The sequence below is a fragment of the Armigeres subalbatus genome, chromosome 1, assembly GCF_024139115.2.
Source record: "Armigeres subalbatus isolate Guangzhou_Male chromosome 1, GZ_Asu_2, whole genome shotgun sequence".
In the NCBI taxonomy this organism is placed as follows: Eukaryota; Metazoa; Arthropoda; class Insecta; order Diptera; family Culicidae; genus Armigeres; species Armigeres subalbatus.
In genome coordinates this window covers 101309325-101326628 of record NC_085139.1, presented here as the reverse complement: position 1 = coordinate 101326628, position 17304 = coordinate 101309325, and the positions used below count along the sequence as shown (strand labels likewise).

The following is a 17304-nucleotide window of genomic DNA, read 5'->3' as shown; positions in this document are numbered from 1 at the left end:
TTGAAGGTACCGCGGGTTTAGTTTGCAAATTCGGAGAGTTTGGATATTGAATGTTAAAATTTCTTCAATTGTTTTGGAGCTTTTACAGCAATGTGTAGACCTTTCCAAAAAACGATTTTCTACAATAGCTATGTTCATACGGTTTGTGGAACTAAGATAAGGTCATGACCTTCCAAAGAGGTACTGACTTAGTAACCTATCCATTATATACCAGGCTTAGCTCTGAGTCCGTCCATGCTGAACTCCATTGACATCCTGTAATTTATTGGAACCTTCGTGGTATCATCATGTACAGGTCTCGAAAAAATTCAAATAACACACTAAAAACTGTTCTCTCAAGGAGGTTGTGGTAGAAGATAGCTCTGAACATTCCACAACAAGCCGAGGAATCTGGTAGCGAGCTTTCGGCCATACTCAACCAGAGTGTTCCTGAATCTCTTCCAGACTAAATAGCGTACCCATCCACATCATGCCTCATGATTTGCCTAAACAGCTCTGCCAGACCAAATTTTGAGTATTTCCAAGAAGAGCTTTCAACTTTAAAAAGAGATTTTCCAGAAGTTTCTTTTGAAGTACATATGCTTTAAAAGGACGAATACCCTTAAAATTTGGTAAAATTTCGGGCATTTTCTCCAAAATGGTAGTGATGAGTTTAAAACTAGGCAGAAAATTCCTACCAATCAGGGTTCATAATGCTCACTCAATCTCAGGAGCACAGGATGCTCCCTCACGAAAACTTTCGGGGAGAAATCACTTTTCAGGAAAGAAAAACAGTCTGGAGAAAGATAACCATTTTTCGCTCACTTCGATTGCCGCGGAAAGTTGGTTTGCTCGTTTTCTTTCATATTCGAGCTTTTTCGGTGCCATCAGCAAAGTAAACGGTAGTGGCTTTTGTGGAACAAATAACCTGATACCTACAAGCATATATCGTGGTGGTGTGGCTAAAGTGAGCGCATCCATATGGCTATTATTGTGGGTTCGAGTCCCACCGTAGCCATACAATTTTTATACAGGCATACCTCGATAGTACGTACACCTGCGTAATTTTATTGTACGTACTATCGAATAAAAAAAAAATACCGAACAAAAACATAACATAACACTAGGATGAGTATGAAGATAACAAGAAAACTGATTTCGAAGATGTAAAAAAGGATAATTTTCTCGTCTGTAGAATCGTGTATCCCTTTCTTGTACACCAACGTGTAACGAAAAGGCTATAACCTCCAAACGCGATTTTTTGATAGGATGCCTTGAGCGCCTACTTTCATATTCCGATCAACTCAGCTTGACGAATTGGGGTGGTGTCTGTTGATAAAGTCATTAAATCATTAAGCAGCAGTAGCCGCTAGGTTGCGAAGGCCGACGGAGGTCCCACAACATTGTAAATTAATGTCCAAGTCGGGTGGTCTAATCCCCGGAAATAGGCAATTATCTTTGATTGAACATTAAACAGCAACTAGCGTGGAGCTAATCTCTGGCCAAAAAGTGCGACGTGGGAAAATATGTTTGGCAACATGGCCCTAGATTCAACACATTCTCGGCCATAAAGATACTTTTTCTGAAAATGTGGGAATTGTTCTTCAGGAAACTAAGAAATTGCTCCAAGAACGCCCCCTGAAATTCCAGCTAGAATTTCTTTCGTATTTCAGTCTGAAATTATTTCAAAAGTTTATTTAATTTTTTTGTGGCATTCATAAATATTTTCCTCTAAAAATTCCTTAGGAAATTCATAAAAAAAAGCTTATTTTAAAACTTCTCCTAGATTTGTTTCTGATAGTCTTCTAGGAATTTTTCCAAGAATATCTCCAGGAAATCCATCAAACATTTTTCCAAAAAAATCCTCCTGAGACTCAAACCAGGAAAACCATCGCGAATTTCTTCAAAAATTACATTAGGAAATTTTCAGAAATCCTTTCGAATACTCCTCGAATTCCTCCTGAAAAAAGGAACTTCCCGAAGCAGTTCTTGGAGGAATTTTCTTCAGAATAGCTTGAGAAACCTCTGTGGGGAATCCGAAACGAATTCCCGGATAATTCTTGAAGGTTTTCGAAGGAACTTTTAAAGGGATTTCTGAAGGAGTTCTTGAAGTAATTTCCGGGAAAATTCTTGGCGGAATTTTTGAGAGAATACATGGAGGAATTTCTTGAGGAAAAAGTGGAATAGTTTCTAGAAGAATTTCCGGGGTTATTGTTTTAAGATATTGCTGCTTGGAAAAAAAACTCGGAAAATCCTAAAGGATATTTTGGATGATTTTTTTGTAGACATTTTAAGGGAAGTACTCGTAAATTTTTTGAGAATTGCTGCAGGATCTTCCAGGAGAATTTCTTGAATAACTTCCAGCGGAATTTCAAGGAGAATTTTTGTAGTTAATTGCAAAAGAGTTTTGACGAAATTTTCGTAAGAATATCTGGAGAAATAGCCAGACAAATTTTGCAATGAATTTTCGGAAGAATTCCCGAAGAAAAAAAAACCGGTAACAATTTTCCGGGAGAGTTTTTGGGGGTATTTTCGGAAGAATTCCCGGGGCATGAGTTGGAAGTGGCTATCAAGGGCTTTCACGTGAGTTTCTGAATGAAGAGATCTTGGTGGAGTTTCTGGAGTAACTTCAGAGAGAATGTCAAGAGGAGTTTACAACGGAATTTCTGAATAATTGTCTGGTTGAAGTCCTGGGAAAGAAAATGTGGAAATTTCTAAGAGAATTCCTAAATGAATTGCTGAAGAAATCACCGAGAAAATAATGAAATTTCTAGGATATATTTGGAAGGATTAACGGAAAAATACTTGGCAATAATTTAAGATGGATGTTCAGAAGAAATTCGTAAAAAATCGCGGAGAAATTCCTAGAGGAGCTTCCAGAGCAACTTCCAGAGAAATTTCTGGAGAAACTTCCGGAGGAATTCCTGAAGGAACTTCCGGAGGAATTCCTGGAAAAACTTTTAAAGGAATTTCTGGAGGAGCTTCCTACTGAATTCCCGGTGGAACATTCGGAGGAATTGCTGGAGAAACTATCGGAGGAATTCCTGGAGGAACATCCGTATGAATTACAGAAAATGTGTAATACACGACATTGATTCACGCCGCCGCAAAGCCACCGCCACTGGCTGAAAATGATCTATCATGCCTCGCCGTCGATAAAATTTCAATCGGCGCACAGGTCTAGATAGAATATCAAGTGAAAATCTGTATGGAATTTTTGAACAAACTTCCAACGTATTCCAGGAAGAACCCTTCACGGTCTATGGGGAAATATTTTTTTTTTAAATCAGTATCTCTGAAACACCCACCACGTGAAAGTATATGCTCTCCTCTTTTATATAGTGGGTAAACTAAAATGTTCAATTGATGGATCTAGAAAAACAATTGTTTTTTTTCGCTATTTTTTGTGCAAACTCCATAGGAATCTCAAATGGTAGCCAATTTAACCCCCCAAAAATGTATGGAAAAATGACCCCCGATAGAACATTTTAAAAATGCACCTACGTGAAAGAGGAAAACCTATTCTTTCGTGTAGTAATTGTTTTAGAGATAGGGGAACTGCTCCTTGAATTCATACCATGTACCCAAATCAATACCATTCAAAAACAAAGAATTGGTGCGCTATTTGTTTTGTTTCTCATTTTTGTGATTTTTTTCAGCAGTGAGCTCGTCGGAAAACAACAAAACACGACACAAATTGAGCCTAAATTGCCTGTTTTGCGAATGTTATTGATATAGGAGCATGTTATTAATAATGGAACAGATACCCTACTTATTTTTGAAAATAAGCCTCTTCGGACAAACACACCGTGCCTTGGGAGAAACTATACTGTTCCAGGATAAACTTCGTCGGAAATCCCAGTAAGACGTCTCAGAGGAAATTAAGAACCAAATAAATTTATTCTCATTTTACTAACGCTGCTAAGGCCGTTACAAATATTTACATAATTAACTTTTTGTCCTACTGGTCTCCGAAAGGTCAAGGGGGAGGGGATAATAAAAAATAAATATCAAAATGAAAAAAAAAATAAAAAAACTCCTTGGATTTGTTAAAGAATGTTTTGAAAATCCTCAAAATTATCCGAATTTTATTTTTTTGCCTCCTTAAAATATTATTTTTGGCAAAAAAAATCCAAGGGGGGGAGACAAAATAGATTTTAAATATTTGTATCGGCCTAATTTGTTTCTCATGAAAAAAAAACTGTCCCCGGCAAGTGGATAGAATGAAACTAAGCTTATCCAGATTTCGTAAGGTATTTCATCCTGGATTGGGCAAACAAAAGAATAAAAAATAAATTAAAGCTTTTATGTGCTTTTATATAGGGTAAATACTCGTGGTATACCAGTCGTGGTTATGGCACCAGTAGTCACACTAGTGGCACATCATATCAACACAAAACATGCTCTGATTAGTGAACCATATTCATATGAGTATTTCACATTAAAACATTTAATCTCCTCCAAAACAAACACATATCAGCAAACCTGTTTGCGATATCAACCACCACACCAAATTAAGAATAATGCCACAACTGAAACATGCGTTCCATGGATTACGCAATTTTGGGGACGTTCACGAATTTTAATGCGGTTTTCACATTTGTTCTAAGGAACAGGAAGGCAAACCTGTTTGCCATATCACAACCACCTCCACAAAAGACACAATTTCCGTGTCGAAACGTTGGGTAAATGATAAACACTTTGTGAAAATTGTAAGACTGAGTAGCCGTTCAATTAAAAGAATTCTGAATAAATATACCTACCTGGATACCTGGTTGGCCACAGCGTCGATTCACCTATGCCTGGCGTATTGTAGAGGTCCATAATCGTCGGTCTTTGGCGATGTTCCTCCAGTTTCCCCGAACGTTCAGGGTCCCCCGGTCCGATTCCACCGCGTGCAGCCAGCGTGTTCGTGGCCTTCCACGAAGTCGCCGGTCCCTATCTGGTTCTCTGTTGAATGTTGTTTTCGCTATTCTTTCTTCCGACATTCACACTAAGAGACCAGCCCACTGAAGTCTGCCGTATTTTATACGATTCACAATATTTTCTACTTTGTATACTTGATACAGCTCATGATTCATGCGTCTGCGCCACACACCATTTTATTGTTTTCCTCCGAGTATTGTACGCAGCACTTTTCGCTCGAAAACCCTGAAAGCTCTCCGGTCCACCTCTTTTAACGTCCATGCTTCATGTCCATAAAGGGCCACTGGTAGAATCAGAGTTTTGTATAGAGCAAATTTCGTTTCCGTCTGCATGTTCCGGGACCTGGTAACGTAATCCATAAAAGGCCCTATTCGCAGCAGCAATACGCCTTTTCACTTCACGGGAAACGTCATTGTCACATGTCACAAGCATTCCAAGGTAAACAAATTCTTCAACAACTTCAAACACATCCCCATCAAGCACTACCTCAGCACCAACACCACTAGGTCTTCCTCTATCTCTACCCGCCACCATGTACTTTGTCTTGGTAGAGTTAATATTTAAGCCTATCCTCACTGTCTCCCTCTTCAGTGGGACAAAAGCCTCCACTATTGCTCTGCCATCAATTCCAATAAGGTCGATGTCGTCCGCGAAGCCAAGGAGCATATGCGACCATGTGATGATAGTGCCGTTCCTCTGCACTTCAGATCTCCTAATAGCGCCCTCGAGTGCAATGTTGAACAATAAATTCGAAAGTTCATTGCCCTGCTTCAATCCGTCTAAGGTCACAAATGAGATTGACACTTCGTCTGTTATCCGATTACTTGGTTTCGATCCATCCAGCATTGCACGTATCAGTCTAATCAGTTTCATTGGAAAACTATGTTTGGACATTATCTGCCACAGCTCATTTCTTTTTACTGAATCGTGCGCTGCTTTGCAATCAATTAACAGATGGTGAGTCTGCAAGTTGTACTCCCGGAATTTATCAAGGATCATTCGCAGGCTAAACGTCTGATCCGTCGTTGATTGGCCCTTACGAAAACCTGTCTGGTATTCGCCGACGAAGGACTCCTCAAGCGGTCTCAGTCTGTTAAACAGGATACGCGACAGGATTTTGTACGCCGAGTTCAGAAGGGTGATCCCTCTGTAATTGGCACACTCTAGTGTGTGCTCTTTCTTATAGATTGAGCATATGAGGCCATCCAACCAGCCGGCAGGCAGTTCTTCATCCTCCCATATTTTCTGGATAATGTGGTGGATTGATTGATGCAGCTGCTCACTTCCGTGTTTGAGAAGCTCGACCGGGATGTCGTCCTTCCCAGCAGCTTTACTGTTTTCAGCTCGTTTAGAGCCTTCTTAACCTCGTTCAGCGTTGGTGATTCCACAGCTTGACCGTCGCCGACTGTGTCCACCCTGCTCCTTGATAAACATTTATTTTCACCGTTCAACAAATCTTCGAAGTGCTCCTTCCACCTGGCTGCCACTATAATCTTGTCTGTCAGTAAATTCCCTTCTCGGTCATTGCACATGGCGGTCACTGGCGCAGCCCTATGCCGCACACCATTGACAGTTGCGTGAAACTTCCGCATATCGTTTCTATCCATGTTCTCTTGCGCTTCAGCTATCACACTCTCTTCGTGTTGCCTTTTTTTTCTGTGGTGGATTCGTTTCTCTTCTGCCCTTGCTACACGGTACCGCTCTCTGTTGGAACGGGTACAAGCCACTAGCATTTGACTCCTAGCAACATTTTTCTCGTCCGTCACTCGCTGGCACTCCCTATCAATCAACCCTTTCGTTGGCGTCACTGTGCAGTGCCTAACACTTCCTGCGCTGTTGTAGTCACAATTTCGTGGATATTCTCCCTTAATCTGTTGACGTCGTCAGATTCGTTGGCATCTCATATCCGCTCGTCCAGCTTCTGGTGGCAACTCCTTCAACAGACAAGCGTTGGAAATTGAAACGCATCGTTCTGTGGTTTCGTGGATTCGTGACGCTGGAGAGTCGCGATCGATTTTTTTGCGAATACAAAATAGTGTTCCGAGTCGGTATTCGGACCTCTGAAGGACCTTACATCTATAACATCCGATAAATGTCGTCCGTCGACCAGCACGTGGTCTATCTGTGAGCAAGTGTCTCCACTCGGATGTTGCCATGTGTATTTGCGAATATTCTTACGGGCGAAGTAGATACTGCTGATTGCCATTCCTCTAGTAGCAGCAAAGGGCACAAGTCGTAGACCATTATCGTTGTTAGCGGAATGAAGGCTTTCCGTACCAATAACAGGGCGAAAGAAAGTTTTTCTTCCAATCTGCACATTTGCATCCCCGATGATAATCTTAACGTCGTGTCGTGTGTGGCATAGATACTGATCAGGCTATAGTTGAAGAATTTGCCCTTCATTCTCAATATCGGCTTCCACCGGATAACACGCTTCATCTGCTTCCCGATCACCATGAAGCCAACCCCTCGTTTTGCTCTTTTACCGCCGCTATAGTGGATGTGGTATTTAAATGAAGTTTTCGCTATGGGATCCACCGCCCGCAATTCACGTTCTCCAGTTCTGGGCCACCGTATTTCCTGGATTGCTGCCTCTCACGCCGACCTTCTGCAGCTCACGAGACAGGAGCCCAATACGTGCGGGTTCATTCAAAGCTCTCACGTTCCAAGATCCGACTTTCCAATCGTAGTCGTTTATTCGTTGCCGGGTCTGTTGCCGGGAGAATTCCCGGAGGAACTTCCGAATGAATTACCGGAGAAACTTCCGAATGAATTACCGGAGGAACTTCCGGAGGAATTCGCAGAGGAACTTCCGGAGGAACTTCTCAGGAGCACTTCCGGAATAATACACTTTTTTCCTATTTTTAGAATTCGGTATATTTTTTAATGGAAATTCTGAAGATTTTCCTCGTGATAATTTGAAACAATTTATGGAATTCGAAAAAAAAAATTACTTGGAAAATCCGGAATTCGGAAAAAGCTCTCTGGAAGATTTAAGGTACACCGGGGCAAGTTGAAACGGGTTTTCCAAAGTTGAACTTTAAAGTGCTGTAAAAAACACCCTTTGATAAATTTTGAATCTGTTTGCGGTGTTTGCTAGTTTGGGCCAAAGATTACACACAAATAACCAACCTTACCAAACTTTTTTAATATATTTTGCAATCTGATTTTTTTTATATATCGTTTCAACATGCCCCGCATATCGGGGCAAGTTGAAACACTGCGCTGTATACAGACATAAGCTAACTGTACCGTATCAAAAACAAAATATATGTAGGGGAATTGTGGGTAAAACCGACACCACTTCAAATCTCTGATTTCAAGTGATTATCGGACAGAATTTCAACACACTTTGAATAAACGTTTGATTTCTTGTATTTCAAGTCATTTTTTAATTGGTGGAGATGTGTAAGAGTCATAATAAACAGACAATTAGCATTGATCACCATTGAGGAGATAAGTTATGTAAAATTTTGGGATCGGTGTATAAGCTTTTTCGACAATAATTTGTTTATTTTCAGTATTTAATTCATCTCCGATCCATAATTGAACATCATTTGGTGTATGTTGTGGAAAAATAGTTAGCTTTTCTAATTATAAACATCCACATGTATCTCATCATTTTTATGATATCAGTTGGGGTAAATTCGACACCTGCCATCGAATCACGAAATACCTCTGTTTTATTAGACTTATCATTTGCATAATATCATTCAAGTATTGGAAAACGAGGCGCCGTGGAATATAACTTAATCATAGACTGATTAAATACCATATCATCATTGGGTGTGACAATAGTGGGTAATATTCTAGTGGGTAATATTGGGTCATCAAGGAAAGCCTGCAGGTCGGATACCAATAGCGCTCAAAGAATAACCGTATTTTTAGGTTTATTTTGCTCTTAGATATATTCAACCCGTTCTCTAGTTTTGTTCTTTCGTGATCCATTTACACCCCTGTAAACATGTAGCTTGTCACATAACTGGTCATTTTCATTTCATGTCGTAACTGCACTATACGCATTTATTTTAAATCGTCGTTATAAACAATTTTTTAAAATAAGTGAATTTTAATGTAGGTCAATATTTACAGTAGTTAGTAAATTTGTTACTAACATTCTTATACTCTATATATTTTTCACTCGACCTACTAAAGAAACTACCTAAATAAAACATGATATGTGGTGATGATAAAAAATATATATAAAATTTTGTTCAACCATCGTTTATGAGTGATCCTTAAACATGAATTTCATACGCAAATATTAAAACGAATGTTGTTAAACAGTTTCTATTATGTTGTAACATCTTTTAGAAGTGTTATGAAGTTCAATTCCATTAAGACTTGATGTGTCGGTTTTACCCTCATGTGGTGTCGAACTTACCCGCACCCCAGCTGTTTGGGCAGGAAGATGGGCTGTTCGCGTTTTCATAATAAATCAAATTCTATCAAGAAATATTGTCCTGAGACCTCATGGACTGATGCATGAAGAGACAAAGTATGTTTGTATGAAATTTCTAGACCGTAAAATTGCTTCATAGATTAGAGAACTGTAAAGATGCTTAAGGTGTCGGTTTTACCCACTTTTCCCCTACTCAGTGTGACTCAAGATGCACGAGGTTGTAAAGGTGACTATACTGCCAAGATTCGCATAAGAGTCCTATGTAGATTTTTGACAATTTTGATTATCTTTCAGAAATTAGCTTAAAATTGTCTCCTCAAACCATGATAAAATAGTAGGCTTTGTTCTAGAAATTTGAAAAACAAATCCTACTTGATACAGATTTTGATACTCTATAAACTCTTTTCTTTGAATTGTACGCTTGATTAATTTGGCTGTGGCTCCTTCATAAATTCACATTAATTAACTAGCGTATCTCTCATAGACCCTCGATTGGATAAAGGAGGGCTGGGGAACTCAAAGGTGGAGTTAACGAAATGTTTACATGCTCTTTGATTTATTTTTTGAGATCCAGTGCTCAGGGAAAGTAGATTAAGAATCTCAAAACTAGACCGTGCAGCTTAAACATGGCCCCTTTTTATTCTATTCTTCAGTGGGGATTCTAGGAGGGTTGCATTCACGACGAAATGGGCAGAAATTTATTAAATTAATTTTCAGAGTTTTGGACCTTTCTATTAATTTTTGATTTCCAAATGTATTTACGAACCATGTTGAATTCTGGTTAATTACGAGGGTAACGTTTTGAATCGTTTCAACTTGCCCCGCACCACGCATTTCTATTTGCCCCGATGGGTTGAAAATGCGGAGCAATATCAAACTACCAAAATACAAAAACTAAAACGTATCTTCCATCGATTTTTCATAATCATTATGTTTATTCAACATTGAATGCTTACCTACCGTAAAAATTTGATGAAAAAACACTTCAAAACATCATTTTGGGACCTGTTTCATTGGTACGTCAAAAAGTTAGTTCGAATTTCGCAAAGAGCGAAAAATAAACAATGGCAGGGATTGCTTTTAGTAGCTGCAATCTTCCGGGAATAGCAGTCAGAAGGTGCATTTAGGGGAGTAATTTGTTGAAAAAAATAATCAGAGCATTCGGTCATTGCTGATCTAAATTACAGCTTCCGTTTCAACTTACCCCGCATTTCAACTTGCCCCGGTGTACCTTAGAAGAATGGAAATTGGTTGATTTTTTCTTTAAAACTAAAAAAAAATCCGCTGAAAACACAAAAGATTTTTTTGTGGAAATTTTCGCATGACGATCACGACACTTGTTAGGCGCAATGTTGCAGGAATCATAAAAAAAATATACAAACTTATTATATGGAGACGCATGGTGGATCAACTTATTATGATTCAACTTCTTGGGCAAATTCCGTCGAGTATGTTGAACCAACATTTTAAGTTTGGTAAGAATGTGTATGTTTTTTGATTCACCTCTTTGCAGTGATGGGAATCCTCGATCAATTCCATAGCAATTTGGTTTTCATCTGAAAAGTAATTAATTACTGTCATAAGACGAGCCTAGTACTATTCCATTTAATTCCGACACTAAAGACGGCCTAACAGTTGAGGTCTAAATACTTATATGTAAAGATTGCAACGTGGTGGAAACTAAACTTGTCTTATGACTGGTGAATTAATTACTGTTTGAACATATTTTTGCTCAATTGAAAAAGGACTTTTATACTCCTTCAAAATTATAACTTGATTTGTTCCAACAAGAGTTAGTTCATCTTTAACAACAGAAATCCTTTTATTAGTAATTAATTAGCGATGGCTCCGACAGGATTTTGTTCCAATTCAATGTTACGGAATTTTAAAATTACTTCAGTTCTTCACTTTAATGGATTTGAAAAAACAACCTGTTCTTTTCTACGAGAGCTACAGATAGGTTGATTTGTGATAATTTGCTTTTGAGAAAATCATTCAAAGATCAAAATATTGCAACTTTTTTTGTGACTTTTATTGCAATAACACCTTAATTTGCGCAAGTTCTACATTCGAAAACAAAATTATTCACCAACGCTCATGTAGAAAAGAATTGAAACCAAACTTAAAATCCATCATCGTTGTCTCGACGAAATCGTCGATCGCCTGTTGCCTCCTCTAGAGTTCGCCTCCTTCGTATAGTCGCACCTGCAATGATGATCCTCTCTCTGGACGATCGCATCACCACCCTGCCGAACGCACACAGCACCAAAACAACAATAAAACGCACTCGTCGTCGCGCTCACATCATCATCGCATCGGTTCGGGAAAGAACATTCATTCGGTTGCACAACGAAAGAAGAAACAAAACTCCGCTCAATCAACAAAGCCAACAACAAGTGAACGGGCAGAGTCGAACTCGTACTCGCATACCGCCGCAGGCTCATCAGAATGAATGGAAAACAAGGGACGGTTGCTCCCGCGCGCTCTCGTGTGTGCTTGGGCTTGCTGCTGGTGGTTGGGCTCACAGTGTAATTAACTTTCATCATTTCCGCTTTTGTTGTTCGCTCGCAGGCTGAACGCTCGAGGAAACCCATGAATGGTGTGCGGTACGACTGCGAAGGGGTTTTCACACCACCTGCGTGTGAGCAGCAGCGTGCGATGTCGATCGCTGTCGGTAACTCACGAGAAAGAGTGTGTGTGCACTGTCGAACTCGATCGATCGAAGGGGTAATCAGCAGGAGGGTGAAGGTGCGCAAGAACGTTCGCGCACTGGTGGTCATCCCTCAAAGCTATGGTTGTCGAGGGGAGAATGGCGAGTATGCGAGAAACATAAATACAGAGAAAGAGTGGGCGAAGGGTGAGCACTCACGATTCGGCGCACTTGCTCCGGTAATTCTCTCTGTTTCACGCGATGCTGTAATATCCCGTGTACCTGGTGCGCGAGTGTAGCGATGAAACGGGGATGGATGGCGTTCTTATGTTTTCCACTGTAACGAATCGTTGTTGGGTGGGTGGTGGGGTGGTGGTGCGCGGCGAGAAGGGTATGCACACACAGTGCGGATTTTTCCGGAGCGGTTCGACCCGTGTACGAAGACGAGGCAGTTTTGTTGTTACACCGTCGAGCAACCAGTCGCCTTTCGGTTCACGGTCTTTCTCTTCGTCGCTTTTTCTGACTGCTCTACTGCAATCCGTCGTTCTCTTTGAAAATTCTGTCTTTTCTGAATCTGTGCGTGCACCTCAGTCGATAGTTTATCGCGATTTTCCTACGATTGTTGCTAATTGTTCGAAGTGATAAATTCCGGAGGAATTTTCGATCGGGGAATTCTGGTCGATTTCGGTGGACCTTGGACGGGCGCGGATCCCTGGACGACCGAGCTTACGCACACCCGCGCATCCACCGCGCTTCCGATCACCGCCGAAGAGGTACATCTACCTGTCTTTTGTACATACCTGTACGCACGCGAGAGGAGCAGCCGAGAGTTCTTTTTTCCGGTGCTGTGTGTAGCCTCTGCTGGCGTCCTGCTCTTTCAGGGCAACGTGTCCATAGAGGAACAACCGAGAGAGGGCGAACCGAGCCGAAGCTGTTGCGTCACTGTATTGGTCGCCGTCGTCGTCGTCGTCATCATCGTCGGGTGCAGAACATCTTCTTCAGGCACCGGACCGGACCAGCAACAGCTCAAGAAGGACGTCGTCATCGCCACCGACGTCGCTCATCAGTCAGTCGATAACGCGATTTTCCCGCAAAACGTTCTCTCTGTGCCGTCTAGCGCTGCCGATTTAATATTATTATATTCAATCAATTCAATCCAATCACCTGGCTCATTATTATCGTCACTCAACATTCGCGCCGTCATATCTTGAGTATCGTCGTGCTTTTTCCAAGTATCCAAAAGTTTCCTCGACTTGACAGTTTCGGGAATTCCTGAATTGTGCGTGAGAGTGCGAACGTGAGATCAAGATCGGTTCCTCGCCCGTCAACGCGTATTTCACACGGTGCGAACACTTGCTAAGTGCTGCTTCCAAGTGGTCACGGTGAACTCCGTAGCGTTCGCAGTCGCGATCCATCCAAGCGTTCGCTCGCAGAAGTGCTCGTCGGGTTCTCGATAAGTGGTGTTGATGTTCTCTTGAAGAAACCAAAATCCGTTCAGTTCGTCGAAGGAAGTCACCATTCCAGCTGTCAATTCCCGGCAAGAAGAAGTAGTAAAAGAAGAGCGAGAGAAGTGTGTCCTAACCCTCCTTCGAATCCTGATCCGTTCCTTAAGAAAAGTAATTCCAACTCCCGGAGGAAGCGAACCGAAACGTCGAACCTGAGGGAACCTAAGAGTGCGCGTAGAGAGGCTTGTTGAATACCGCGTAAAAATTCTAGATCTATCAAAAGATTCAACCGCGTGCGGAGATTCGTCGTGACACGACACAAAACCAACACAGAAAACGACAACAGGAGATTGTGTGCAATTTATCAAGAAAACAAGTAATTATTTAACTTAAAAGTAAGATTTACACACTTAAGTATACCTGATCAAGAGAGAAGCGAAGATTGTAGAACAATCAGATCAATTGAGATTGATATCTGCAAGGAACTTTTGTTGAGATTTGTTTTTGTTTTAGAAAAACTGTAGAAGGGATTAGCGTGTTTATGAAAAGGTAAATTTAGCGAAAGATAAAGCGATAGTTAAGCCGTTGCTCAATAGTTAAGCGAGAGGATATTTTGTGAGCGTTTTAACCAAAGATTTTCTGTCTTAGAGATTCAATAATCGTCGTTGTCGTCGTCATCATCATATCGTTGTGAACAATTTTTCCCGTTTAAATTTAGAAAAAATCGTGCAATAGGCAAATTGAGCCTCCTCACTAAAGAGACAATCAAAACTAGAAAAAAAAATACGATCTAGCGGTTCTAGATCAATACCTAAAGCATACTTAAGTAGTCGCCAAACGAGAGACAATCCACATATCAAACAAACGGTTCGTGTATATCAAGCTCGTACGGCAAGCTTGTCCGGATTCTGACTTTGATAAGTCCACGTAACGAAGAGAACCCAAGAAGGGGGTACACAGAAAACTCGTTTTCATATCCCGTCTTTCTTCGCGTTTCCTCGCTCCATTCTGAAGCTAATATCCAGCAACAACAACAACAGAAAACTCTTGCGCGTCCTCGCCGTTTACATTCCGGTCCATCTCTCGCCCATTCAACGCATTGTTTTGCCACTGTGTGAGTGAGCGAGTCCAAGTGATCCACCCGAAAAAAAAACTCCCCGAAGAACGATAGCCGCAAAAGAAGAAGCAATTGTTTACACCGCGATCACCGGGCTCTCGATCGGTGGAAGAAAAGAAAAAAAAGCAGTCGAAGAACTCCACACGGCGACGACGAAGTAAGAAGAACGCCGCCGCGGCCGTCGAAGTAAAAAACCGGTTATACATAATCAAAAATAATTACAATCGATACAGGCAGCCACAGGCTTGGTCGTGAACTCTCTCGTTTTGTGTGGTTGGGCTGATCGCGCGTCTCTTCATTGACTCTGTCTGTGCTGGAGAACGACTCGTCCCGTATTCTCGGTTCTTGGCTACTTGCTTATTATATATAAATAACAGAAAAGACGTGCAAAGGTGAGGACAAAGAGGAAAACGAAGCCGATAACTTGCTTTTTTCCTCTGTTCTCTGTTGTCTAGTTTCGTGGACCAAGTCAAATCCATTTCCACCACACAACATTGCTCGGTCGGTGTATTTTTAGAAGAGTTGTAGAATATTTCCAAACAGTTCCAGCGAGTTAAGAGCGAGAGAGAAGTTGTAAAAGAAACGAATGTGAGCAAGTGCGATCGTGAAGAATAGAGGAAATAATTATCTCGAATCACAAAAAAAAAACTATAAAGTTAAGGTTAGGAGCGGAAAAACGAGAAAAGTTTACTAGAATTTTTTGCTCTAGGACAATCATACTGAATAACAGACAATTTTAGACTGTAAGGCCCAAATAGGCGTTAGGAGAAGCGTTTTGACAATCAATTCAATCGCTGTTCAGACCAATCCGGACTTCGATCAGTCGTCCGGTTATCGAGTCGTGTTTCCAAACTCTGACAATCTCTAAAATTTTCTAAAACTTTACAATCTCTCATAGAAGTTATACACACTTTAGACACATATCTAATACGTAGTGATCGTCGCATCTGACAATCGTTCTTAACCTTCGACAATCTCTTGTATCTCTTGAAATTTCCGCCTCTGGAAGGCACATTAGCAAGTAAAAAGATAGTTCGTAAGGCAGATTAGAAACACACAGTTCAATTACGTAGATGCATTCCAGTTAATCGAAGACAGTAGCTGTCCTCAAGCGCGACTGTTCGCGAAGTCTGCAAATCAATCTCCGCAACTCGCGACCATTCACGTCACCACGTATTTCCGACCGGGTCCAATCTTCTGTCCCCCCTTTATACCGCCACCGCCGCCGCTAGGTGTCGCCGCCGTCGCCTCGCCGCCCTCCGTAGTCAGCCAGCCGCCGCCACCACCTCAGCCTCAGTTCGGTTCGAATCCTTCCCTACCGCCGGCCCCTCAACCCTACCCGACGCATCAATTTGCGACCCCGCTGTACCCTCCCAGTTGCAACTCGACCCCCCCTTCAACCCCCTGTTGCAACGCCGCTCAACAGTTGTGCTACTGCGGTCACTGTAGCTACCAACCGCCGCCGAGCATTCCACCGACCCTGATTCTCAGCCGCTTTACCGAGATCAATCTCGGCCCGCAACAGCACTTCGGCAATCCAAACCAGCAGCCCACCGGCACCACCATCGGATCGCTAAGCGGAAGCGAGCCCAGTCTCAACATTCCCACCGGCAAAGAAATCATGGTAAGATTGTTGACACACGACACCCTGATTCCACCACCATCACCACACCACTACCACCATCATCAGTTCTCGCAACCGCCACCGCCGCTGGTTGCTCCGGTCTACGACGGCTGCTACTACGGCTACTACCATCACCCATCGGCGATCATTGGAGGGACAGCCGCCGCCGCAGCCCATCTGCAGGAGTCGACCATATCCTCCTCGTCGACGGCTGCCGCCACTTTCAGTCCATTCACTACTTCTACTACTCCTTCTTCTAATACTGTTGCCGTTGTCGCCGCCGCCGCCACCGATGCCGCTAGCACTTACTCTCACTACTTCGCTAGTACTACTTCTTCCGCTACCACTACCACTAATAGCACCTCTTGTTCCAACAAGGTACCTATCTCAGCTGCCACTGCTGCTACTATTACTACTACTACTGCTACTACTTTTTAATCGCTACTATCGAATACTGAACTGTTTTACCAATAGCTGCCGAGATCCGTTTTTCTTTTTTCCAGGTGTCGATAAATTCAATCACAACATGAACTAAAACGCGAACATTCAAACTCAGTAAATTTTGTCTGAACTTCAGTTGAATCCATCAAAATGTATTCTGTACCAAATGAAAGATTTTGCTAAAAAAATCTATACATATATTTAATATTTAATATTGTGCTGACCGAAGTTTAGTCACATTGTTATATTTTTTTCGTTTCCCATGACTTAAGTTTCTTTAAATTTCGGTGATGATTATCTAAATTTCGACTATGTGTCAACTCTGGCAATTTTTTCCAGCTCAACAAAAATTTACTTCATTTCTTTGCAATACTATCCTAATTCCAACATGATTGAAGCTGCGAATTAGAGTGACAGTAACATATTTCATCCTATTTTTTGTTTATTCCGACACACATTGGAATGGAATTCCGAATTCTCAATAAAAAAAAAATGGAATTCAAAATTGAATTTGCCCGACAAAAAATCTTTTTTTTTTTGGTTTTATTGAATCCAATTTTTACCTTTAAATAATTTTTCAACGTTACTGGGGATGATCACATTTCCACAATAAATAAATTGATAGAGCCAAAAAACTCGGCAAACAATTGGTAAGTCATTATCGCCAAATTGCTATCAAGTTCTTGTTCTTCTTTGGATTTTGCTTGAATTCTAGGAGGT

At 41.4% G+C, this 17304-nt stretch overlaps 1 protein-coding gene across 2 annotated transcripts in view; it reads left to right on the top strand.

Moving 5' to 3' along the window:
* LOC134203692 (polypyrimidine tract-binding protein 1) overlaps positions 1-17304 on the top strand; it is a 723317-nt gene that overhangs the window by 165806 nt on the left and 540207 nt on the right. Inside the window, exon 1 of one of the 2 annotated variants that reach the window (XM_062678565.1) lies at positions 12720-16143. The exons of the other annotated variant lie outside the window; for it this stretch is intronic. Within the exon in view, the coding sequence (XP_062534549.1) occupies positions 16141-16143 (3 nt within the window). The 5' untranslated portion in view covers positions 12720-16140. Of the gene's footprint in view, positions 1-12719; positions 16144-17304 lie in introns of those variants that run through there. 2 annotated transcript variants of the gene reach the window in all.